Source organism: Crotalus tigris, unplaced genomic scaffold (assembly GCF_016545835.1).
Source record: "Crotalus tigris isolate CLP2741 ecotype Arizona unplaced genomic scaffold, ASM1654583v1 scf7180000019944.6993514239:2294586, whole genome shotgun sequence".
Lineage (NCBI taxonomy): Eukaryota > Metazoa > Chordata > Lepidosauria > Squamata > Viperidae > Crotalus > Crotalus tigris.
The window spans coordinates 2,013,066-2,038,681 of NW_024097783.1; the positions used below are offsets into that span (position 1 = coordinate 2,013,066).

General features: G+C 36.3%; 1 protein-coding gene across 4 annotated transcripts in view; it reads left to right on the forward strand.

The window, feature by feature from the left end:
• Window positions 1–16,115, forward strand: part of CBLB (Cbl proto-oncogene B) — an 87,691-nt gene extending 71,576 nt beyond the window's left edge. For 2 of the 4 annotated variants that reach the window (XM_039364987.1, XM_039364988.1), the window contains 2 exons: window positions 6,512–6,631; window positions 13,021–16,115. In XM_039364987.1, coding sequence (XP_039220921.1) covers window positions 6,512–6,631; window positions 13,021–13,277 — 377 coding nt within the window. In that variant the 3' untranslated portion in view covers window positions 13,278–16,115. Of the gene's footprint in view, window positions 1–6,511; window positions 6,632–7,328; window positions 7,458–13,020 lie in introns of all 4 variants that reach the window. The other 2 variants (XR_005559353.1, XM_039364986.1) reach the window with 2 other exon arrangements.
• Window positions 16,116–25,616: the final 9,501 nt, after the last annotated feature.

The window sequence follows — 25,616 nt, forward strand, 5'->3', positions numbered from 1 at the left end:
AAAATTCATACAGTTCTTAAAAATTTTCTAAAATACTTTCATGGATGTGAGAGACAGGAACCAAAATTCAAGAAGGGGAAGATCCATAGCTACTACTCGGCTTTCCCTCTGCTGTAGATTTTTACTGAAGCTAGCTAAAGTAACTGTTAGAGCTGATGGCTCTGCATTACTGACAGAACTGCCTTTCTTCCTTTCTCTACCTCTGGCAGTTTATAAAATGGTAATATTAGCAAGTTTAATTTTGTGTAATTTATACATACTATAAATTGCACTGTCATTTTAATTTTTTAATGCTCTGTTTCTCTCACTGGATATTAAATCGGAATATAGCTGGAAGGGACCTTGGAGGTCTTCTAATCCAACTCCTTGCTCGAGTAGGAGACCCTCTACCATTTCAAACAGGTGGCTGTCTAGTCTCTTCTTAAAAAAGAGCTGCTTCCAGGTTACTGGGCCTTCCAAGAACCTGAGTCAGAATCCACACCTTTCTCAACCAGAGATGCTTAGTATGACAGCTATAATGGGCCATAACATTTGAGGCTGGGTCTGACTGACACAAAATACCATGCAATCACTATTTCCTGAAACTTGGAAACTAAATGACTATCAATGACTCTTGATCATGAACCCGAAAAAATCACACTAGCCTTTTTTACAGCTATGACATGAGGCTGGCTTATATTCTTAGGATCATATCCTGGATTGTAGATGGAGGACACAGTCCTGTCATCAATATTGAGGGAAAGGCCCTGTGCAGACTTGGAATTAAAGGGTAGGTCACCATCTGCTCAGGTAGCAAAACATTTGGAGCCAACTGCTGTTAGAGACTTGGCAGAAGGCAAGCATTCCTCTTAAATTGCCTTCACTGGGAATGCTTGCTTATCTAACTTTCTGCTTATTGCTAATGCTTGCTTATCTAATTTTTTATATGAGGCTTTAAAAAGTCTTTAGGGGTAGTCCTCAGAGGCTTTTAAAGATTCTCAAATGACAAAGGGACATGAGAAGAAAATTAAAAACATGATTAGAAAGTAATCATAGAAACTATTTGATATTAACTAAATGCAAAACTAAATGAAGCAAAATCAAATTTAGCCACTCCCCTGATTCTAGTAATTATTTTAGGGAATGAAGTTCCCAGCATGCCATTGAAAACGGAAGTGCAGCACTTGGTCTGGCAGTGTTCTAAACCCCTACTTTACAAAATCATTCATTTTCATATTATTTCCTTTTGAAATAGCTATTAATTGAGTGATTGAAAGGTTCCAATCATTATTGTAAAAAGTTAATAGCGTTTAATATTTTTTTTTATCTTTTAAATATAACTCTTCTTTGGTAAAGGAGAGTATGTAGAACATATCTGTGTTTACTGATGTTTTGCCAATAACCTTTGGTTTGAAACATCCTTTGTGAAAGGTATCTTCATCTAGGGTAGTCTTTTCTTCCTACTGAGGGGAAGATATGCCACACATTCTCTAATTCTTTTCAGAAAGCTCTGAGAAGCTTTGTTGCATGGGTGGATCTACTGTGGATCTACGTTAAAGTTTATAAAATGCTGTTGGAGCAAAGCAGTAGCAGACAATGGGGAACAATAGCTGCAAACCAGTGGATAGAAAGATTTCAGGACAACTAAATCTTTAAGATTTCTAGAGGAGGGCTTTTCAACCTTTTCACAGATTGTACCACTTTTAGGACATGATAATATTCGAGTACCACCAGTGCTTAGCAAAAGAACCTGATGACTGAAAAAAGGGGTGGGATTTTGGGTTTTACTGATTAGATTCATTTGTTGTTATAGAAATGGCTAGTTTATACTATTATGAGAAAGTAAAAAGTTGAGATTCAATGTTAAGGCTTCATTCTACTGCAACAAAGGAAGTGGAAAGTCAATTCCTTTTCTTTTTCCCCTCTCCCCCTCACTTTTTTCCCCTTCTTCCTCCCTACTGTTTTCTACTATTTGCTTTTGTATTTTTATATTTTATTCCATAATCTAATCAAATGTTACAAACCATTAAAAAAGTAAAAAAGTACCGGTTTTAATTTCTTTGGTGGTGGTTCCTTTGCTCTCAGGCCACGGGAGGACCCCCGGTAGTGCAGGCTGCCCAGAGTCCTGGGCGATGGAGGGCAAGCACCCAGCTCAGCCCAGACTTCCCCAAGGTGGTGCCCGGCTGCCCTTACTTTCTCCTTGAGGCTGCTTCTATTTGGCTTGCTCTCCTTGGCCAGATTGCTCATGGTGTGTGCGGGAGGGCAAAATGTGTAGGTCAGAGGGAGGCCACTCCCTTTCCATGCAAGGAGACCCAGCTTTGTAACCAAAGCATCCTCACCGATAGGAGAGTCAGGAGATGGGGACAAAGGGAAGGCAAAAGGGCAGCAGTGCTGGTCATGGCCAAGTGCTAAGGCAGGACTTCCTTCAGACCCTCCTTCCCTTTCATTATAAACTTCCTTCCTTCCCCCCTTTTCTTCTTTTTCCTTTCCTCTTCATTCTCCTTTCCTTTTTGTTCCTTCCCCTCTTTCCTTCTTTTTCATTCCTTGCTCTCTTCCCCTCTTTCCTTCTTTTTCTTTGTCTTTCCTCTTTCCCTTTCTCCTTTCCTGTCCCTTCTTGGATGCTCAAATGCAAAAGAGGAAACATTTCTCGATGCCTCCTTGCCTTGTGATCAAATGCAACTTTTGCTGGTAGTTTATGGTCACTTAAAATATTGAGAACAAACCAAGCTCAGTTTATCCTGTGCTTGCCTTTAGTGGGGCTAAAGACAACAGTACAGCAAAATTGTCAAAATGGTGGCTGTGTTAGTTGATGAGAGGTCTTCTGTTTTTTATGTGCAACAGCTTTAGCGTTTAGGAACAGAGGTAGATTAGTTGCTTTTCTATTAATACGTTATCCTTAAAAGGATTCTTTTGTAGGAACCCTGCCTTAGTCTAATTCAAACTGGAAATATAGCAAAGGAAAATATTTTTATCCATTCTGGTTTGTCCTGTTTTCCTCACTGGAAATGGCTGTTAGCAACATACAAGGAGGGGATACTTTGCTAAGAGCTCACAATTCAAGAATACCAATGTTAACTTGGATTGCCAACAAAATTCTGTCTGTGACAAAACAGAACACAAAATTGCTTTCTCTTTTTGAACTGGGGCATTTCCAACCAAGTTGCCTCTCCTTCCTTCCTTCCTTCCTTCCTTCCTTCCTTCCTTCCTTCCTTCCTTCCCTCCCTCCCTCCCTCCCCTGCCTTTTTTTTAAGCTGCAAGGCTCTGGGCAGAGGTGGCAACAGGCAGTGGTTAGCAGAGACTTCCCATTTTGACCCCTTCCCCTGTTGTTGCCTCTGCGTGGCTCTCAGCTCACCACTCCCAGACCCATGCATGTGTTTGTGTGCACGCATGGAGGTTATGTCTCATCCCTTGCAGCCCCACGCCCTCAACAGAGACCTTCTGTGATGGAAGGCTGTAAACTAATGAAAGCTGGTTTTTTGGAGTATTTGTTTCTTTTTCTCAACACGCCGCGGATCGCATCATGCCCTGTTGCCCTCAGCTCCCACCCCTAGCAGGTGGAAGGCTGCAAGAAGCTCCCATTGCAGTTTCTCTTATGTCTCCTGCTCTTTTCCTCCCCAATGTCACAGCATGGGGCTGCAATGAGTGAGACCCCCCCCACACGCACACACAAACAAGTATATGCACGGGTCTGGGAGAGGTGAGCTGAGAGCCACGCAGAGGCTCTTCAGGCACAGAGGCAATGACGGGGGAGCTTAAAAAAATAAACTTGCAAAGCGCTCAGAGCGCAGTCCCCAGGGATGCCAAACCCTGCGCGCTCGCCACCACCTCTGCACACACCCAGGGGGTGGGGTGGAGGTGGGGCTGAGGTGGCAAGGGACCTGCCGCTGGTTCCAGGGCTGCCCCGTGGATCTAAGGCTGAGCACCTTCTGGCTTTGATAGTAGCTACAAGATTGTAAATCAGCACTTGGTCGGCCTGGGCTTTCCTCTTTTCTTTCTGCGCGGTCAGCAGGGACAGTCAGCAGGGATGCCGGGCACTTGCCACCTCCTGTGCGCATGCCCAGGGGGCAGGGTGCTGATAGCCCTCGCTGGACCTTTACCGCCAAAATCTCTTTTTATATCCTTTCCTCTCTCCCCCCCTCTTTTTCCGTGCCCTTCTAGCTACATGCTACTTTCAGAAGCGCCAATCAACTGGAGCCCGGTGCTGAGCTCTGACAGCTCTGCAGAAGCGCCGATCAGCTTATAGCCACCCACGTAGATCCTGGGGCCTCTGTCATGCTCCGACAGCCCTGCAGCTCCAGCTGTCTCTCTCTCAGGCTTGTGCAGCACTGTCGCTGCTTCAGCTCATTCCTCTCCCCCCCCATTACCACTTCTCTAGGACGGTCATGTACCACCTGCCAGGTACCAAAGTACCACCAGTTGAAAAGCCCTGTTCTAGAGTGCATATTCTTAATATATTATCTGTGGCTGTTTCATCAACGAGTGCGACAGAAACAACAACAGAGCAATTAACTACGGGGGTGGGGCGGGAGCCGAATAGACTGGTAACACGCTCATTAGCCATATATATACATGTATGTATGTATGTATGTATGTATGTATGTATATGTATATATATGTGTGTGTGTGTGTGTACACACACACACACACACACACATATATAGTGTGGCAAAAAGTATTTAGTCAGCCACCAATTGTGCAAGTTCTCCCACTTAAAAAGATGAGAGAGGCCTGTAATTGTCATCATAGGTAGACCTCAACTATGAGAGACAAAATGAGAAAACAAATCCAGACAATCACATTGTCTGATTTGGAAAGAATTTATTTGCAAATTATGGTGGAAAATAAGTATTTGGTCAATATCAAAAGTTCATCTCAATATTTTGTTATATATCCTTTGTTGGCAATGACAGAGGTCAAACGCTTTCTGTAAGTCTTCACAAGGTTGGCACACACTGTTGCTGGTATGTTGGCCCATTCCTCCATGCAGATCTCCTCTAGAGCAGTGATGTTTTGGGGCTGTCGCTGGGCAACACGGACTTTCAACTCCCTCCAAAGGTTTTCTATGGGGTTGAGATCTGGAGACTGGCTAGGCCACTCCAGGACCTTGAAATGCTTCTTACGAAGCCACTTGTTCGTTGCCCGGATGGTGTGTTTGGAATCATTGTCGTGCTGAAAGACCCAGCCACGTTTCATCTTCAATGCCTTTGCTGATGGAAGGAGGTTTGCACTCAAAATCTCACGATACATGGCCCCATTCATTCTTTCCTGTACACGGATCAGTCGTCTTGGTCCCTTTGCAGAGAAACAGCCCCAAAGCATGATGTTGCCACCCCCATGCTTCACAGTAGGTATGGTGTTCTTTGGATGCAACTCAGCATTCTCTCTCCTCCAAACACGATGAGTTGTGTTTCTACCAAACAGTTCTACTTTGATTTCATCTGATCATAGGACATTCTTCCAATCCTCTTCTGGATCATCCAAATGCTCTCTAGCAAACTTCAGATGGGCCTGGACATGTACTGACTTAAGCAGGGAGACACGTCTAGCACTGCAGGATCTGAGTCCCTGGCGGTGTAGTGTGTTACTGATGGTTGCCTTTGTTACGTTGGTCCCAGCTCTCTGCAAGTCATTCACTAGGTTCCCCCCGTGTGGTTCTGGGATTTTTGCTCACTGTTCTTTTGATCATGTTGACCCCACGGGATGAGATCTTGTGTGGTGCCCCAAATTGAGGGAGATTATCAGTGGTCTTGTATGTCTTCCATTTTCTAATTATTGCTCCCACAGTTGATTTCTTCACACCAAGCTGCTTGCCTATTGCAGATTCAGTCTTCCCAGCCTGGTGCAGGTCTACAATTTTGTTTCTGGTGTCCTTCGACAGCTCTTTGGTCTTCACCATAGTGGAGTTTGGAGTGTGACTGTTTGAGGTTGTGGACAGGTGTCTTTTATACTGATAACAAGTTCAAACAGGTGCCATTAATACAGGTAATGAGTGGAGGACAGAGGAACCTCTTAAAGAAGAAGTTACAGGTCTGTGAGAGCCAGAAATCTTGCTTGTTTGTAGGTGACCAAATACTTATTTTCCACCATAATTTGCAAATAAATTCTTTCCAAATCAGACAATGTGATTGTCTGGATTTGTTTTCTCATTTTGTCTCTCATAGTTGAGGTCTACCTATGATGACAATTACAGGCCTCTCTCATCTTTTTAAGTGGGAGAACTTTGCACAAATACTTTTTTGCCCCACTGTATGTATGTATAAACTTTATATATAAAGTTTTCTGTGAATTCTTTATGGCATATCTCAATAGTTGATTAAAATTAACCACAATTTCTCAGATTAGCAAAGTAAACCATTAAAAAGAGGGTGAAGTCCACATTAGAAAAGAATCCTTTGCAACTCAATTAAATTAAAATTTAACATATTACATCATTCGTCTCTTGTGTATTTTTTAACTTTTGAATTACTTTTTTTATCAATTTATGTCCTATGAACCGTAATACACAAAATGATCTTTATTTTTCCTTTCACAGATCTTTTTTTTGATCCTACAAATGACTCAGTTCCTTTACCACCTGTTAGAAGATTAACTGGTGAAAATATAAAGGCCCACAGAACATCCCAGGATTATGACCAACTGCCATCTTCTTCAGGTAATTAAAACCCAGTATACAGGAATAAAATTATAGAACTGTTTATATTTTCCATAATTTTTCAAAAGAATTTGTCACTTTAATCTTTCAGATTAAATCTTGCAGAAAGTATATTAAAATTGAAAATGGAGAATATGTGATTTAGAATATCAACCTCCCCATCTTTTCTAGAGCTTCATTTAATCTGTTTTCAAAGCAGTGAAATAGAGCTTTTCCATATCACTTCCAAAGAGCTTTACTATTGTCCCTGGGTTTGAGCATCAGGGTTATGTGCTGTCGTTTTCATTCCTAGCTTTTATTCTGTGTTTCTCTTTCTGTGTGTAAACTGCTGGGAGTCAGTCTTGGTTACAATAGTGTATAATAAAAGTGCTATGTGGTATTAGAATCGATATGTTCATTACTATCATAAAAAGAGAAGAAAACATCACAGTCACTACCAGAAAAAATCCATAATTACATCTGTTGAAATATTATGCAAACTCAAGATGCATTGTTAATGTTTCTATAGTGCTTCTCTTACGGTCAGATACTGGACGTTTACAATCAAAAGGATTAAATAACAATAATACAGCAATACAGTAATAAAAACAAAGTAAAGTATTAAGCAAAAGCAAAACTATCCATCAAACATTCATAGAAGGAAATCCTGGCACAAGGTACCTAAAAGATGTAACAGTAGGTACCTCATGAATTTCAGGTGGCCAAGCATTCCATGGTACAGGCATCATTACAGAAAAGGCTTATCTGCGAGTAACCGCAAGATGACAATCAGTCAGTCTCAGCACACGCAGCAGAACCTCCTCTGATGATCTTATCAATCAATCAGGTCTGTAACAGCATAATTGATCTATTAGGTATCCTAGTGCCACATTATTTAGGACCTTATGTGTAAAAAGCAGAATCTTCAATCTGGCATAATACTGAATTAGAAATGAGTTAATTACTTCAGCAGAAGCATAATATGTGCATGATCATGAGCCACACTTAGCAACCTACTGTGCCACATTTTGTGTGCGTTTCTCTTTCTAGATCAAGCACCCTTGTTGCATATATTACAGTAATCTAAATATGACATTTCCTTTTCCTGAACAAATACAACTAAACTTTCCCGTCCATGTAAAGATATAAGTAGTAGACTTACCAAAACTAGAAATATGTCACTTAGGTTCCAATGGTAATAATGTCTTTAGGAGCAACATTTTTAGAGCAATCAGATTTCTGAAATTCTCATGTGGAACCACCCATTCTATGTTATCAAGATACAGGCTCTATTTACTGGCTTTTATCTACTCCATGTCCTGGTTTGGAATATGCCTCTCCTAATTCAGCGGTTACAAAAATTTTTGTCATCAACATTCTGGTCATTATTAACCCTCAAACGCCAGATAACCTCTCCCAGCATTTTTTTTTTTTTATGGATATTGGGTATCACTGAGGAAAAAATAATGTCTTGAGGTACACCACAGTATTGTTGCCAGGATAGAGAGATAGTCACTCAACTCTGTGCAAGTAGGAGTGGATTCACTGTAATACAGCATCTTCAACTCACAGAGACAAATACTATGGTTGACAGTATTAAACTACGTGGACATCAAACATCAGTAGAATTGCATTATATTTATCTCTGTCCTACAGAAGAATATCTGATTTTCTAATTTGCAAACCCAGGCCTAAACCCAGGAAAGAGTTAAAATCATGTCATTTGAAAATATCTGCATCTAGCCAGTTGCTACATTATTAAGCATGTTGCCCTCACAAAGACTGGACAATATATTTTTATTGGATGTTTTAAATTGTATTCTTGATGACTTGATAGTTGGACTTGATGACTTAAAATACACCTTACAACTTTGATTCGGTGATCTATGTTTCTAGTAACAAAGAGGTACTTGTAATTGGGTCGTAGTGGGTTTAACCTTAGGGCCCAAGGAGAACTTTTCAATAATAGATTACTGTCTCCTTTAAGATTTGTTGTGGAAAGGTACAGTTATTATTGGCTTGCAGTCCTCAAGTATAAGGCTATGTAAGTAAAGTGGCTTGTCTGCCATCTGAGCATTCCTGTATATTTAAACCATTAGACTGAACACTTGAGTAAAATATGTCAAAAGCAGCATTCCAGCAATTTTATTATTGATATAATCTGCAAATTATTACAATGGTCTTTGAGATTCCGGTATACTTTTCTGAGGGAAGTGATAATAAAGTTTGACCATTCTAAACTTTGCTGACAAGCTGCTTCAAAATACAGAATTGAGTGAATTAGGGAATATCTAATAAATCCCACATCTTGTCTTAATGCTCAGATATCCTGACCTATCTCATTGCCCAGAGTTCCCTAAGCAATGAAATACTGAAAAAAAGAAGGAAAGCTAAACAAAGCTGAATTTATGCTGCTAAAATTTAAATTTCTAAAAATTCCAGGAAAATATATGAACAGAGATATTCTGTACATGGATGTCTGTTGAACCAATCTCAAGTTCAGGAGACGCAATCTTAATTTAGTTTTTCTGCTCAAACTGGAGTCCATTAGAGGCACTACTTGGACCAAGTCATATCCTCCAATATCATTTTGTATGTGTTTTTGTTGTTATGTCTATTGCCAATAAACAAAATTGAATTACACTACCGTATTAGATTGAGTGACACTATTAGATAGCTGTAGGCAGAAAGTCTTTAAGCTGTGGTAACTGTTTTTTTAAAATCACACAACAGGTTGGAACACAACAACACACAACAAATCTGCACATTGGTTGGAACAGTAGATACTTCTTATGTACCTATACTTCCTAAATATATGAATTTAAATTTAACTTCAGCATGTCTTGCTTTGTAATAAACTCTGCGTCAGGAGTTTGAGGTTCTAATTTAATAGTAGGGGTGAAAAAATATTTTCAAACTCTTATTATAATATATTGCTTTGGTGTGCATAGTAATGCAATTAGTAGTAATACAGATCTTTTCCAAAATTCAATTTCATCAATTTTATGTAATATGTTCCCATATGCATTTTGCGCAAATTAAATCATCCAGATATCTTTTTAATAGCTATGCATAAGTTAAATGTATTATTTATTCCAATAGAAGAGAATATATGTAGCTCAGGGTTGAACTGTGTAGTGTCTTTGGCAAATAACTAAGCTCAGAAAGCACCAAGGGCCCCTCATTGTTTACTAATTCTATCCATAATTTGGCATGTATTACATAAAATTCCTATCTATTAATTGTGGGACTTTTGATAGTAAGTGAATTAATGTTGTTAGTGGAAGATTCTCACTGCTGACAATTTCAAATAGATTTAAAAAAATAAAAAGCATATTCATATATTAAGATATCTATTTGAAATACATGTTTCTAAATATCCATCTTCTTAGTCACATTGCAAGTAATATAATGCAGAAATGTTTGTATCAATAATTTACATTGAAGCCAAATTGTAGAAATTTGTGTACTAGCTGAAAATATTTTTAAAATATGTTTAGATTCTTAGATTATGTTCATGGAGAATTTATTCATGTTTTTTCACCCAAGTCAAATAAAATATTGTGAACAATACGTATCTTCTTGAATAAAAATAAAGCATGTATTATATTTATTTCAGCCCATTTTATGATCAAAACTGGTATAACCATTTGATGGAATAGTTTTTTTAAAATCACTTTCATAGGAATTATTATTACTGCGAGCACAGCTGAAAATAACTAAATAATCCAGCTCTTATGTATGATTAAGATATCATGTAACAGCGTAAATAATAACACTAATTGTATGATGAAGATTGTATAGAGCAAAGAACCCCAGAGCTGTGAGTGTGACATTAGCATTTTAAAAAAAATACTCTTGGAAGGAGGAAGAAAGCTGATAAAAATCCTTACTGTCTTTCATTGTAATTAATATATTGGAATGCGTTGAATCAAAAACCTTAAGAATGGAAGGTTATTTGGTATGTAATTACAGGTAGTACTCGATTTATAATAGTTCATTTAGTGACTGTGCAACAGCACTGAAAAAAATGACTTATGTCTGTTTTTAACATTTACGACCATTTTAGCATCACCATGATCACTTGATCAAAATTCAGACACTTGGCAACTGATTTTTTTTTTTATTGAAAATTTTTATAAATTTTTACAAAAAAACAAAAGAATAACAATACAACAAAAACATAGACAAAAAACTAAACAAAACAAAACAACCCTTTCCCTACCCCCCCAAAACCCCCACTCCCTCCCCCCCCCGGAGCTTCCCAGAGCAGAATATAGGCTTAATTAAAAAAATAAAAAAGTTATATGAAAAAAGAAAATATAACTAAGATACATATATGTATATAAAAATAGAAGTTATGAAAAAGCTAAATAATATTTTTTATATCCAATTTAAATTGTATAAACTTTATCCATTGCGATTGTTCTTTTAAAAAAGCCAAAATCTTTGCCATTTCCGCCAAATAAGACACTTTAAGAAACCATTCCTGCAAAGTAGGCAAAGATTCTTTTTTCCAATATTGTCCTACTAACAGCCTTGCGGCTGTGATCAAGTTTAACATCAATATAACCTCCTTTGTGTCACAATCAGTAACTATACCTAACAAAAATAATTGTGGAGTAAATTTTACCCTCCTTCTAAAAATTCTTTGAATATTCCACCATATCTTAATCCAAAAGGCTTTTATATTTCTACACGACCACCAAATGTGATAGTAGGTGGCATCCAAACAACCACATCTCCAACATTTAGGCTGTAGGTCAGGGTACATAAAAGACATTTTTTGTGGGTCAAGGTGCCATCTATAAAACATTTTATAAAAATTCTCCCTTAAATTCTGTGCTTGTGTAAATTTAACATTTCTCACCCAAATGGTTTCCCAGGTATATAATTTCAAATTCGGTACCTTGAGTCCACCTCTCTCACGGAAGTCTTGCATGATTTTAAACTTAACCCTTGGCTTTTTCCCTGCCCAAATGAATTTATTGATTCCTTTCTGCCATTCACTTAAATTAATCTCATTTTTCAAAATCGGTAACATTTGAAACAAAAAAAGAAACTTGGGTAGAATATTCATTTTTATCACTGCAATTCTTCCCATGAGAGATAATTGCAACTTCTCCCAATTCCTCAAGTCTTTCTGTACACTGACCCACAACCTTTCATAATTATTTTTAAACAATTTTGCATTAGAAACAGATAACATCACCCCCAGATATTTTACCTTGTTGACAATTTCAAAACCTGTCAAGTTAGCCAAAATCTGCTTCTCCCGAATAGTCATATTTTTAGGTAGGATTTTAGTCTTATTAACATTAATCTTAAAACCCGAAACCAAACCATAATGATAAATCAACTGCAATAACTTTACTACAGAATAATTAGGTTGCGACAAAGTAACCACCAAGTCGTCCGCAAAAGCTCTTAACTTATATTCTTTTTTGTTAACTTCTATACCTTTTATTTCCTGAGACTCTCGAATTTTAATCAACAATATTTCCAGTGTTAAAACAAACAACAACGGTGATAATGGACATCCCTGCCTAGTACCTTTCTCTATTGTAAAAACTTGGCAACTGATTGATATTTATGATGATGGTTGCAATGTCTTGGAGTCATGTGATCAGCTTTTGCAACATTTTACGAGCAAAATCAGTGGAGAAGCCGGATTCACTTAACAAATGTGCAAGAAAGGTCATGAATGGGGCAAAACTCAGTTAACAAATATCTCACTTAGCAATAGAAATTTTGGGCTCAATTGTCATAAATTGAGAACTACCTCTATTTTTGAGATAATTTATTTGCATTTGTATTTATTAAATTATGCTTTAAAATGCTTTCCCTGATTTTCATAAATTCCAATAATACTTTATAGTAATATTTGCAATTGCACATCATAGAGGTAAACATTGCTATAATAGAGGAATCATAAATGTGAACAAAAAAGCACAGAATCCCATTCATAGAAAATATTCAAGGAAATCAGTTAAAGTTAAGATGAAGTAGTTTTAATTATCTCTCTCTCTCTCTCTCTCTCTCTCTCTCTCTCTCGTATGGTTTGGTAACATCTAGTGGCAATAGCAATAGCACATAGACTTAAATACTACTTCACAGTGTTTTATAGCCCTCTATAAGTGGTTTACTGAGTCAGCATATTGCCCCCAACAATCTGGGTCCTCGAAAGGATGGAAGGCTAAGTCAACAAGTAGAGCTTGTTCTTGAACCAAACAAAACAAATAATAATTCTTTTGCTCCTATCTGTGCAAAGTTTAAATATGTATAAATCAGTTCAAATTCGGAAATTACCTTTTATAGTAAGAGAACTGAGTAGAACTAATGACTTGGAATTAGTCAGGAATATTTTTTGCCATAAAAAATGACCATTCTTTTTTTTTCTTTTCATATAGATTGTTCACAAGCACCAGCCAGGCCTCCAAAACCACTTCCTCGTAGGACTGCTCCAGAAATACACCATAGGAAGGCACATAATACACCTATAGAAAATGTTGATGCAAAGATTGCAAAACTTATGGGAGAAGGTTATTCTTTTGAAGAAGTGAAGAGGGCTCTTGAAATAGCCCAGAATAATCTTGATGTAGCACGGAGCATTCTAAGAGAATTTGCTTGCTTTCCTCCATCAGTTTCCCCACGACTCAATCTATAGTATGAAAAACCTTGCAGCAAGCCTAATTCTCCATATGTGTGTGTGTGTGTAAACATGAGAAATATTGTACATTTGTGAGATGGGATTCAAGAGATTTTTTTTTTCCTGGATGTATCTTCAAAGACTAAGTTGGAACAATTTTTCAGAATAAGATCAACTGCTCACTTCAAAATATAAGTGAATTAAATCTGTATTTTTGCTAGCCATATTTTTGAATCAGGGTTGAACTGACAAATAATTTAAAGAAGTTTACTTCCCATGAACTTTTAATCTGTGAAATGCATTTTTCCATGTTTACAAGATGGTAAATGACAATTTTAAAGCTGACAATTCTCCTGTGTTCTTGTTCATATTTTCTACTGTGAGGCATTTCCAGCTGTCTTTATACTGATTTGACCCATTTAGTTACTTTTTATACATATATAAGTGCACTCCCCATTTTTATTTTTCAAGGAGCTTTAAAAGCTTTTTGCATTTCTGCTCAAATAAAATGCAAGAAAAATGAGGCCTTCACTACTGATTTTATTTTTCTGGTAGACCATTGCTATTTACACAAAGCAAAATATAATGTGTAGTATGTTACTTTGTTACTGGTCTATTTTAAAAAGGATTTTGACCAGCAACACTGCGTAGCTTTTCTTTGACATGTGGTTGTTAAGTTTCAAGATCAGTATGGTTAACTTAGAAAAATTAAAATATACAAAATTGCATGATAATGACCTGGAAACGTAAATCTTTTTTTATATAGCTATTCAAAATCCAAAAGGTATGGAATTGAAATTAGACTTTTGTTTCTTGACAAGCTTAATGAAAGGCTGTGCGTGCCTTAATATTGGCAGATATATTAAATCTATCAGAATGAATTTTATTATCAGTGGCCAGGTAAATTATTATTTTTGTCTTATGGGAAGAAGTATTTGGTTAATTTCCCGTGTAGATAATTATTTCATTACAGCATTGCAGGAACAGGATCATTTTAAGAACACTTTAAATTTTCTATTACTTCTATATCAACCAATTTTACAAGGATTTTAATTAATTTACATTTTATCTTAAATGTTTATTCAGTCCCCAGATCAACTTATTGTGTTGTGTCTGTATTCCTGAACATAATTTTCCTGCTTTAAGTTGCTAGTAATTTTTTGAAGCACAAGCCAAATCAAGTTTTTCAGTGAATTGCTATAATTAAACCTAGAATAATCACAAAACTGATTTCATTTTCCCCTAGATCAGTATTTTTCAACCTTAGCAATTTTAATATGTGTGGACTTTAGCATGTTGGGTGGAGATTTCTAGGAGTTGAAGTCCACACACCTTAAAAGTTAGATTTTCCAATTTCTATTTTTAAAAACTTAACAGAAATTGTTGATTTGAATACAAACTTAATCTTGAAATGGCTATTTTCCCTATCTTCTCTTAAATCTACGAAATACGTTCTTTCTGGAGAACATTGGCATTTATATTATATTTTGGGCATGGTTCACCATCACTGACCTGTTCAAGTTAATATGTTACATAGTATAAGAGTAGAGACATACAAATGTGTAGGTTAACCTTCCGGTTTTCTCTCATCCCATGTAATTGAGGGAGAAAGATACAACATCTAGAATATTATATGGTTTGGTAGTTTTTCAGTATCTGATGAAGCCTTTGACAGGTCAAAGCGGTAGTAAACATTCCACAAAGATTGGACTTGGTTTAGTGAAATTTGCAAGTAATATAAGAAGCCAAGTATGCCTGTATTCTGTAATGCCAGTGTTACATCTTTTATCCTTGGTCATTTGGAAAATTATAAATGTGTAATAGCAAATGATCTTTACAAGACTTCTGTATACAAACATATTTAAGCAGTCATATTGCGCTATATGACTGCTTCCTAAATGAATCAGTTTTGGAGTCTATCCATAAGCTACTTGCTAGGTTGGAAGTATGACTATATTTCTACAAGGAGAGTCATTCAAAAACTTAAATAATTTTATCATACTTTAACTTTTATTTTACATTCTTTAGCTGGATTCAAAGGGTTGATCAGGTTGAGGTGATTAGGCTGCTGGCTTTGAATGAGTTTCTGTACAAGATCTAAATTGATTTAAATAAAATGATTACTTGCCACATATTTAATATTTTTTCTGATTTATTTTTTAAAAATTACAATTAAATGGTAGTTCAGGAATGCCTTTGGGCTCACATATGCTTGAGAACAGGTAGGGCAATTTATGCCTCCTTGCCTTACAGCTAAACAATTCTAAATAGTTTAAACAGATAGTGATGCTTACCAGTAGTGCCGATGATTTCCTACATTATAGAGCACAAATACACACTCAGCATCTCAAGAGCAAGCCTCTGTTTTAACATTCTTTCCAGTACTCTAATGCAAGTTTCTTTCTATCCCAAGCACATACCTAACGACTTTTTATAATGTGAATTTATTTTGGACCAGAAACATTGTTCTGTTTCTCCTGTTTCCAGCTTGAAGCTTTACTTTGCACTGACCTGGTAAATGTTTTAATTTGTGTCTTAAAGCTTGATACATTTGGAAGCAGACAAGTGAGTTCTAAATCAGGCACAGCCTTTTGACCTGGAACGTAATGCTTCTCAGACTGACTTATTGAAAGGACTTCAATAGTTTTTATTTTGAAGATTTTTCTTCTAAATAACTATTTTATCTGAAAGAAAAATACTTTTTATAAACTTGTTTAATGTGGTAAAATAGTGATGTGATCAATTTATATTTTGTTCATCTTTTTTTTTCAATTCTGAATATTATGTAACCTGAAGTTACTATATTGTTCTTGTAAGGTATTTTATAAAAATTAATGTTAACAAAATGACTTCTCTTTGTTTTCTATCATGCATCACCCACGTTTTGCTATACTGGAACACATCATTCCCACATATGTTTATGCATGCATCAGAATGTATAGATGTGTGTTTGCAAAATAGTTTTTATAGCTGAGTCGTTTATCCTTTGTTGGAATGTAAAGAAATATTTTGAGTTCGCTCAAGACTTGTCTATGCAAAATTTGTCTCCTCATAAACAACAGACCTCAAGAATATGTTTAGCAACCGTATTTGTTTTACAGGGATCCCCACAATAAAGGCTTGGCATCAATAATAATAACATGTTCTCTTATAGGACTAGTTTGTGTGATGCACAAAGCATTACCAAGCATTAACAGCTGGTGAGATCAGCAGCAACCCACTACTATACCTGGTCAGTTATCTTTAATTTACTTTGACTTTAAAAAGAAGCTTATTCAATTCACTTTCCCCAAAGCTATAAACCTACACATCTATTTACCGTTAAGTAGAATTCAGCAGTGAGGTTTATAACTCAAAAGATAATCACAATTGGACAAAATCTCATTGGTCATATAAAAATGCATTCAGCCCCCTAAAAATAATTTTAAAAGGCATTTTACAAAAACAACAAAAATTGTGTCATTTTGAAGATTTTTATCCTATTTAGAACTCATGAAAGTAGGCTTGAATGAATATATAATAAGAAAAGAATTTTGGGTAACGTAGAAATTGGCTGATTTGCTTATCTGTAGATATAATTACTGTTAATTATATCTGTGCTTCTAATCAGAAGTCTTGTTCAATGATCTATTTGTTTGTTTTCTTGGCTGTCCAGAGTCTCTTCAGGAGTCTTCAACCCCAACATTCAAAAGTGTCAATAATTTTCTATTGGTTTTTTTTAAGTCCAGTTTTTACTTCCATAGAATGTCACATGGAATATCATTACTTGCACTATTCTGATGTTTATAGGCATAGATTGAATATTTTCCCCAAGGCCTATATGGATACATTGCCAAGTTGGTAGTCTGCAGCGTATTTCATGACTGTTTATTTTTTTTACAGTTGATGGTTGATCCTAAAGGCAGAAACTATCTACCAATATCTTCACTGTCAACTCTAAGCCTGGTTGTTTTATCTGCTGTCGTTATTTTGGTCTTCTTTATTTAATATCAGTCTCATATTTTCACTAAGTTCCATGACTTTCATTACTATTGCTTGCAGATACTTTCCATTTTCAGCTAGAAGAGTAGTATTTTAGTTTCAGACACACAGTTTACTCAGAATTGGCCTAAGTCCAGATTCTGCCTACAGATAAACTGCCATTTGTTATAACTGACGTGGTTAGGTTTCGTATAGCAGCATGATCCACTAGACTTTGATATGCCAAACTGCCACACAGATATATTTTATATAATTTTATATATTATTAATTTTTATGTTACTTCAGATACCACATTCTATGTAAATTTTATATGTTGTCATATTTACAGTATGTAATTTTAGATACTATCCCATATACAGCCTAAATCAGAGGTAGGCAACCTTGGCTCTTTTATCACTCGTGGACTTCAACTCCCAGAATTCCTGAGCCAGCCATGCTGAGGGGAAAGGGAGAGGTTTCCAAGCTGAGCCATGCTGGCTCAGGAATTCTGGGAGTTGAAGTCCACGAGTCATAAAAGAGCCAAGGCCTAGACAGATTAATCCTTTTGGTTCTTAGTCATGGGTGCTAGTCAGTTTTTTTAGATGTATTTTAATTTCAAGACAGTTTTATTTAATGGTTTCTTAAGATAGATGTATAGGTACTTATAGATCACTCACGGACAGACTTTTATATTGGTCTAAGACTGCAATAAACTGGCTGATTTTAAATATCTCATTTAACGTGAATAAATAAAAAATATACATCCTTATTTACCTCTTTGCCCACTGGAGCCAGTCTTTTTCTCCTTATTTTGCTTGTAGTTATCCTGATCGGAATAAAGGTTTTGCAAGAGGATAAGAATATCTTCTGGGAATTTTTTACTTTAATATTTAATTTACCCATGAATGTGATCACAATTTACAATTTTGTTCTTTACATGCATTTTTTTAAAAAAAATAGTTTTACTTTGCTGCTTGTGCTTATATAATCCTTTAAATTCAAGCTACTCTAGAGAACTAAATACAATATTTTTAAAAGCATTTAACTAAAAAGTATATTGTCTCATATCTTTATTCATGTCCTTGTTTTCTGCCTATCTGGAATTCCTTTTTCAAGATAGTATATTTTTTAAAGTATCTTAGGAGATATATTTTCACTTGCCTGTAGAATTTATTCAGACATTTTGATTTCTTACAATTTTCTTCCTTGATTGTTTTTCCTTTTTTGATGTTTATTTGAATTGTATTATTTGATTTTAAAGGGTATCATATGGTTTATTAAGTAGTACCAACTCTTTTTTAAAAAAAAGTTGCTAAGCATTGTCATTTTGCAAGAATTAACACAAACAAGTAGGAAATGCATTTATTCTAACTTGTGATGTTTTTCAGTGAATGCTTCTACAGCTGGTGGAAATAATTCTCTGTGATGTATTAAAAGGCAATTTCTACCCATAGTCAGAATCTTGGGACTGCACCACTATAGTTATCCAAATTTAATGATAAATAGCATAATAGGTATTATTAAATTTTTAACAATAACTATTAAAACTAGGTTACATATTTTTTTAGAAATATAATTTTTTTATTACAAACCTATGGTATCTTATGCTATACCTGTATTACCATGCACACACTTATGTCTTTATCTTATTCCTCCTCTTTGTTGCTTGAGTTTACATCAAAGTCTTTAGCCATCATTTAGCCACCTTCAAGTTGACTTATGTTGCTGCTAGCTGTTACTCTAAACTGCTGCTGAAGCTTGGCAGTTTCTCAGCCTGGGCTAAGGTGGAATGAAAGGGAAAGGTGCTTTCATCCTCAATCAGCTGCTGATTGATGTTTAATTCCTCAGCATTGCTGGTGGTATGGTGAAGTTGCTGACTTCTACTTTTCCTTCCAGCTTGTCTGCTGCTAAGTTTCATGAAGTTGAAGCCAACTCTTCCTTCACCATTGAGCTAATGGTTGCTCCATTCCTTCCACTTCTAATGCTTCCTTTCTGCAAATGCTTCTTTCTGCAACTTCCTTTCAGCTTCCTTTTCTTTTCCGTACAACACAAATCTTCCTCTAACCAGATCTCCCATGGTTCCAGCATTTTCCTTTTACTGTTAAAATTCAGATGTGGTGCAGTGTCCTTCAGGCTTGCCTTGAAACCTTTCTATGCCACCTTTCTCCCAAGGGAAAAAAACAAGAGAAAGAAGAACACATACTGGTCACTGCAAAGCCTTCCTTCCACAGCTGGCCACTCCAATAGACTTTGGGCTGTACTATTCCGATGAGAGACTCATGCTTATTTCAGTCAACGTTCCGTAGATAAAATCTTCTGATATAGAGTATGTCAATGACTTATGTAAAACTACGTAAGTTTTTGATTTATAATGCATACTAAACTAGGGATAATTTACTCAAATAGAAGCGGAATATTCTTGGATAGATTAATAACTTAATAGGAAGTGAACTAGAATTTTTATCACCTGAGTATAAGCTTTACTCTTGATCTATCATAAACAATTATCTGAAGAAAAAATAGTTTCTCTCTGGTTAAAATATAAATTTTTATGCCCTTACAATACAGGATACTTATATTCTCAAGGAATTCTAACCCTTTCTGCATATGGAAAATGTGGATAACTAGTGTAATAAGGGAGATGGACTGTAATGTACATTTGTTTTATAGCAAATTAGTTATGTGTACATCATACTTAATAATGATAAAGTGGCTAGATTTGCTCAGGAAAAAGTAAAGCATGGTTTATAATTTGCAATGGTTATGTTCCATCAATAACAAATGCTGACTCTGTAAACCGCTTAGAGAGGGCTATAAAGCACTGTGAAGTGGTATATTAGTCTGAGTGCTATTGCTATTGCTATTGCTATTATGGCTTAGCTTGAAATGTGAATCATTAGGATTATAGGTGGCTGATTGGAATCAAAGCAGCTGAGGAAAAGGGGCATTCAAAACAATAATTAATAACCAAGCTTTTAGCCTGGCTCATTTTAGCCACCCTTAAGCCTCAAAATCAAGTTGGATTTATACTTTATGCACCTGTAACTTGCATGTGGAACTAGTCCAGAACCATAAAAAAGCTTAGTCAGATATTTAGTTGTGAATAGTTTTAAAGTTGTAGGAATATATTTCCAATTTCTAATGTGAAAAACCTTTAAAAGGTGTTTCTGAAGGGTTTTTTTTTTTTTTTTTTTTTTGAGCCTGCAGGATCAATCTGTCAATATGCACTTTATAATCACAGGTTTTTAAAAAATCACAGGTAAGTAAATGATTTCAACTGCTCAGTCCCTTGACCTTCTAGTTCACAGGTGTCAAACTCGCCACGTCACGTGACATGTTGTGACATATCACGACTCTTTTTGCATTGCCGGCAATAGGGTGGGCGCAACTTCGGTATGATGAAACCAGCCCACAGGCCGGCAGTTTGACACCCCTCCTCTAGTTTTTCTCATATGTTCCTGAATGTTTTAACAAAAAACAGTATTTTAATCTTCAAGTTGCTTATCACATTTTCTCCAGGGGTAGTGTATTAAGTTGTTAAGGAAAATAATAGCTGCATTTTCTGCATAAAGTAACTGCAGAAGATACATATTTGCAATTCTGGGAGGATGAAAATTTGGGTCTGAAAGTTCTTTAGCCAGTGAGTTTATGCATAGATTAACAGGAATCTTAAAAAGAAGACATACCTTCTTAAAAAGAAGGCATACAATTCCCCTACATATAGGAATTAGCTTTAGTAGCAATCCCTGTGGATTACAATACATTCTGGTCCTGGAGTCCTTATACAAATTCTAGATAAGAAACAATAATTTCTACTCAATGCTGAGATTCTTGCATTTTATCCATAGGGGAGGCCTTGAAATAAAATTAAATGCTGATTTAAGGCCTCATAAAGGGAGATCTAGATGTTTCCCTATACTTTTCCATAAACCACATAAATATGGACCACATAAAACAAGAGCATGATCCAGATTAGACCAAGTGGGCCTAAATTCCACTTGTTTGCAATAAGGATAGTTACTTTTACCAACCATTCTTGCAATTTTCATTCTAAATGGCATGAATAGAGCTTGCTGGTGATGCTCAGCAAACTAATAAGTTGGTAGTTGGCAAGGCTAGCCTTATCTTTTTTTTTTTTTTTTTTTTTTAAGGATTAGAATGATTAAGTCCACTTACAGGTCTGAAGACAAGAGGTTGTCATAGCCAGAGGCCTTATTAATCTTGAGGATGTAAATAAGGTTTATGACTTCAGACACTGGAACTGTTGGTCAGTATGGAATGATCTCATTATTTGAGTGTGGAATCAAAGCTTCCTCTAGGAGAGACTGATACAAAGTTTTAAATAAGCTATCAGACTCTGTGCTTATCGGAGTTGACCTATGATATAAATTATCATTGACACTCTGCCACTATGCATCAGAATGGAGTGGGATTTTTCTTTGGGCTTCCAGAATGAGAAAACTGCTTTAGGCTGATGGATCATTTTAATCAAAATTAGGCAGATGATAACCTCATATTTCAGGTATTCCCAAGGAACAGTACTATTTGATTCTTTCACAAGGTAACCCTAGGACACAGACATATGCCTTTCCAGGCTGTACTTCCGTAAATTTTATTGATAAAGCAGAAAATGAAATGTTTATGTCAGCTGTCGTGATTGAACTCCTTTCCCTCATGAATAAATATAGAAGGCTTCATATAGTTTGTATGCTTAGGCTATATTGTCTATGCTGCCTGTTTTAAATGTAATCTCGTACTTCTTAGTTTGCAGTTGTTTTTGTATTATTGATCCACTGGAGGCATGAAACTCTGGCAGTTCAATTTCCTTTCAATATTCCCCCAGTGACATGATTAATGTTGGTTCTCTCTGTCTGTCTGTCTTTCTCTCTCTCCCTCCATGCTGCTTTAATGGTATCAGTACTGTCAGATAGTGTATGTTGTTACACCTGCTTTTCCTCACTCTGTCTCCAATAATTGGTAGCTTTTATCCATGTGCATTTTGCATTTAATGTATCCTCACACTGAGCCTAATTGTCTGTGCCAATCACTTTGTATTTTTAACAGAAAGGCCCAGACTCTCTAATTAACAACCTTGACCATTAAATTGAAAAAAAGCAAAACAAGTTAGCAGTCAATTTAAAACAAGATAAATGATTTGGTGTGGGAAGGAAGGAATGGAAAAAAAGGCTTAATCAATAATGGTTTTAAAAATTCTAAATATATTAAGACCAACAGGGAAATGCTTCTCAGAATCTTATATATGCAATGCAATGATGAGTAAGTACTTCTCATACCAAGAAGCAAATTTCTTGAATTTTCTTTTCTTCTTCTGAAAGGAAGCTATAATTTAAAAAAAATTGATCTGCAGATTCAGTTCAAATGCCTATCAAGTCATAACTCAAATCAAATTATATAACTGAATTGGATGCAATATATTTTTTTGCACAGGCACTGATTGCAAATCAATTCAGCAATCCAAAATGGATAAATTTTCTGAAATAGTTTAAACTATTGAACTGGATAGATTTCCCTGAACTGATTTTGCAAAAATGAATTTTACCAGATTCCTACTGATCTAGGAGTTTGCAAATAGATTTCAGAAATGTGGGTAAAAACAAAAGTTGATAAATGAAGGCCACAGTTCAACCCAGATTATATTTAGCAGTTTATAATTAAAAATAAAACAAAATAATTGAACACTGTAGAAGTGTTGGCGAACCTATGGCACGCATGCCAGAGGGGACACTCGGAGCCCTCTCTGTGGGCATGCTCACTGTTTCCCCAGCCCTGCCTCCCCCCATGGCCCCCTTTTCACCAGCAGCCCTCCTGGAGGAGTCACCCCCGGACGTGGCCTGCACGGAGCAGCACAGCCAAGGACATAGCCAGGCAGCACGGACAAGACTCCGCCCTCATGCCACATAGTGTGCAGATGATGCTGCGGGGTGTGGGCAAAGGGCGTGGCTGCCATGGCACTGCAGGGCTGCCTGGGCGATCTACAGCGGGCCATGGAGGCAGTGTGTGGTCCTGCGGGTGGGCAGGGCAAGGGCGGAGCAGGCAGGATGGGAGGCAGAGCAGGGGCAGGGGCGGTTTTGGGGCACTCGGTCTCTGAAAGGTTCGCCATCACTGCTATAGAACAAGAGCATCAATATGAAATAGAAAAAAAGTTATTTGTCTTTAAATGAATATAAAATGAATGGCAAAACAAACTGAATGCTACTGTTGAAGTTTTGTAATTTGGTTTCAGGAAGAATACATGGATATGCATGTATGTAGAAATGTGTAAATCATGCACACATGTACTCATGTATTAGCATTAATGAGCCAGATGGTACAATATTTTTCATTCAATTATTTATATTTACTTCATGATATAATTGTATTTTAGCTTGTTATCTATGCCTATCTTCATAGTTCGAGCTGCTTTCTTTGCTGGGACCTAAGCAGGGCAACTTATTTCAGGAAACCAACTTTCATTTAGAGGACACTTTCTTTGGAAAACGTTGTCTCTTGCGTATAAGAAGCCTGAGGTGGAAGCCTGATGTAAGAGAAGTCTCAAAAGTCTGGTAAGCCATTTAACTCTTAAGTGAGGCATCAGTCCATCTGTCTGGGAAACTGCACAAGAGAAGATACCACACTTTAATTTTTCTGCGGGTGGGGATGCCTTTGAGTCATTCTTGATATTAACCTGACACAACCAATTCCTGCAGTTTTCTTTGCAAGATTTCAGAAATTATTTGCCATTGCTTCCTTCCTAGGCTGAGAGAGAATGACTGATGCAAAGTGAACTACCTGGCTTCATGCTAAAGACTAGAACGGAAACCATTTGTACAATTTTTGTGTACTCTTCTTTGCTAAGCTGTCCCTCTTCCTACTATATTCCCTCTGCCGCCCAGTCATTGGATACAGAATGGGAAGCAAATAAATTTCATAGATAGATAGATAGATAGATAGATAGATAGATAGATAGATAGATAGATAAGTAGATAGATAGAACATTTTAGTTCTACTCCTTTCAGACATTCTTGTGCATCTGCACTGATTTCTGTTGTTCGTTTTTTTCCTCATTCACAATAAGCTGTGGCTATTTTTTTTTATTCAGAGTTTGCAACTATACTTTCATTATGCATTTTAAAGATGTCTCCGGCATTTTGAGCAACTTTTTCCATTAATTTCCTGTGAATTTCTTTGGGCATAGAAACCTACATATTGTAACATTGCTCTAAGTTTAATTTAAAAAAAACACTTCTGAACTCAATAACGTGCATTCAGTTACAAGTTTCTCATACTTACACTTTATTGATTTAGCTTCCTTATTGCTTAGTATCAAGTTAAGGATAGCTTGTGCCTTTCACCACTCTGAAGGAGAAATTACCATCCTGAGAAGTAAGCATTTGTGTTCCAGCAGATGTCAGCGTAATTAAAGTCACTCATCAGTGCTACTTCATGCATCCGAGTGATTTGCAGTTTCCTTTGGAACATATCACCTACGTCTTTTCCTTGGTTGAGTGAATGATAGCAAACACAACCAATAGAATTGCTTTTATTCATTACTATATATATTTTAATCCACATGCCCTCTACAGCTCTGTCAGATTTGTTCAACTTCAACTTTTCCTTTCATATTGCTTTGGTTCCTTTAAAGAAACAGTTTTCAGTAGTTATGTTCCATTAATGGTAGTCATTGCATCAGTTTTCTGTTACATCTATTACATTCCTATATTAAAAGTCCAAGGTAATTTTATTTCCATATTAAACATTATATATCATGTACATATAAAACAAATGACAATGCATTTATGTGCTAATAGTCCTTTTGACTGAAGTGTAATGGTTACCATTATAATATCATTATCACATCTTTCCACTTTATCGGGGGTCCATTGCACTTTTTGTCTGCAATCCCCAAAAGATGCAATTTAATGCCATTCTGGTTAAGCTGACATGAAAAATCTACTGTTCACCTGAAAATATCTTGGACTTCTAGAAACATTGCTTTTGATTATTATAAATGGGATTCTACTCTCCTTAAAACAATTCTATGACAAGGATATTTTCCTAGATTTGTGGCAGCAGATTTCTGCTTGAAGTTAAAGCCTCAGTCAGGCTTTAATTGGTGTGAGAATTAAGGCCTTACTAGGAAGGAGGCTTGTTCTTTTATCTTTTATTCTTTGGATTTTCTCTGGATTTTTAAGGACTATAGTTTGTCTCTTTTTAAATTCTTTTTCTTTTTCTTTCCTCCTCCCTTCTTGTGTGGAGGGGAAAGGGAAGTGAGAACTGCGCTTTTTAAAATGGCTTCAAAGAGACAACAGCCTGCTTCAATACCTAAGGTTGTTTCTTCTCCTATAACTTCCACTGCACAATTACAACAACAATCTAAACATGTACCACCGGCTCAG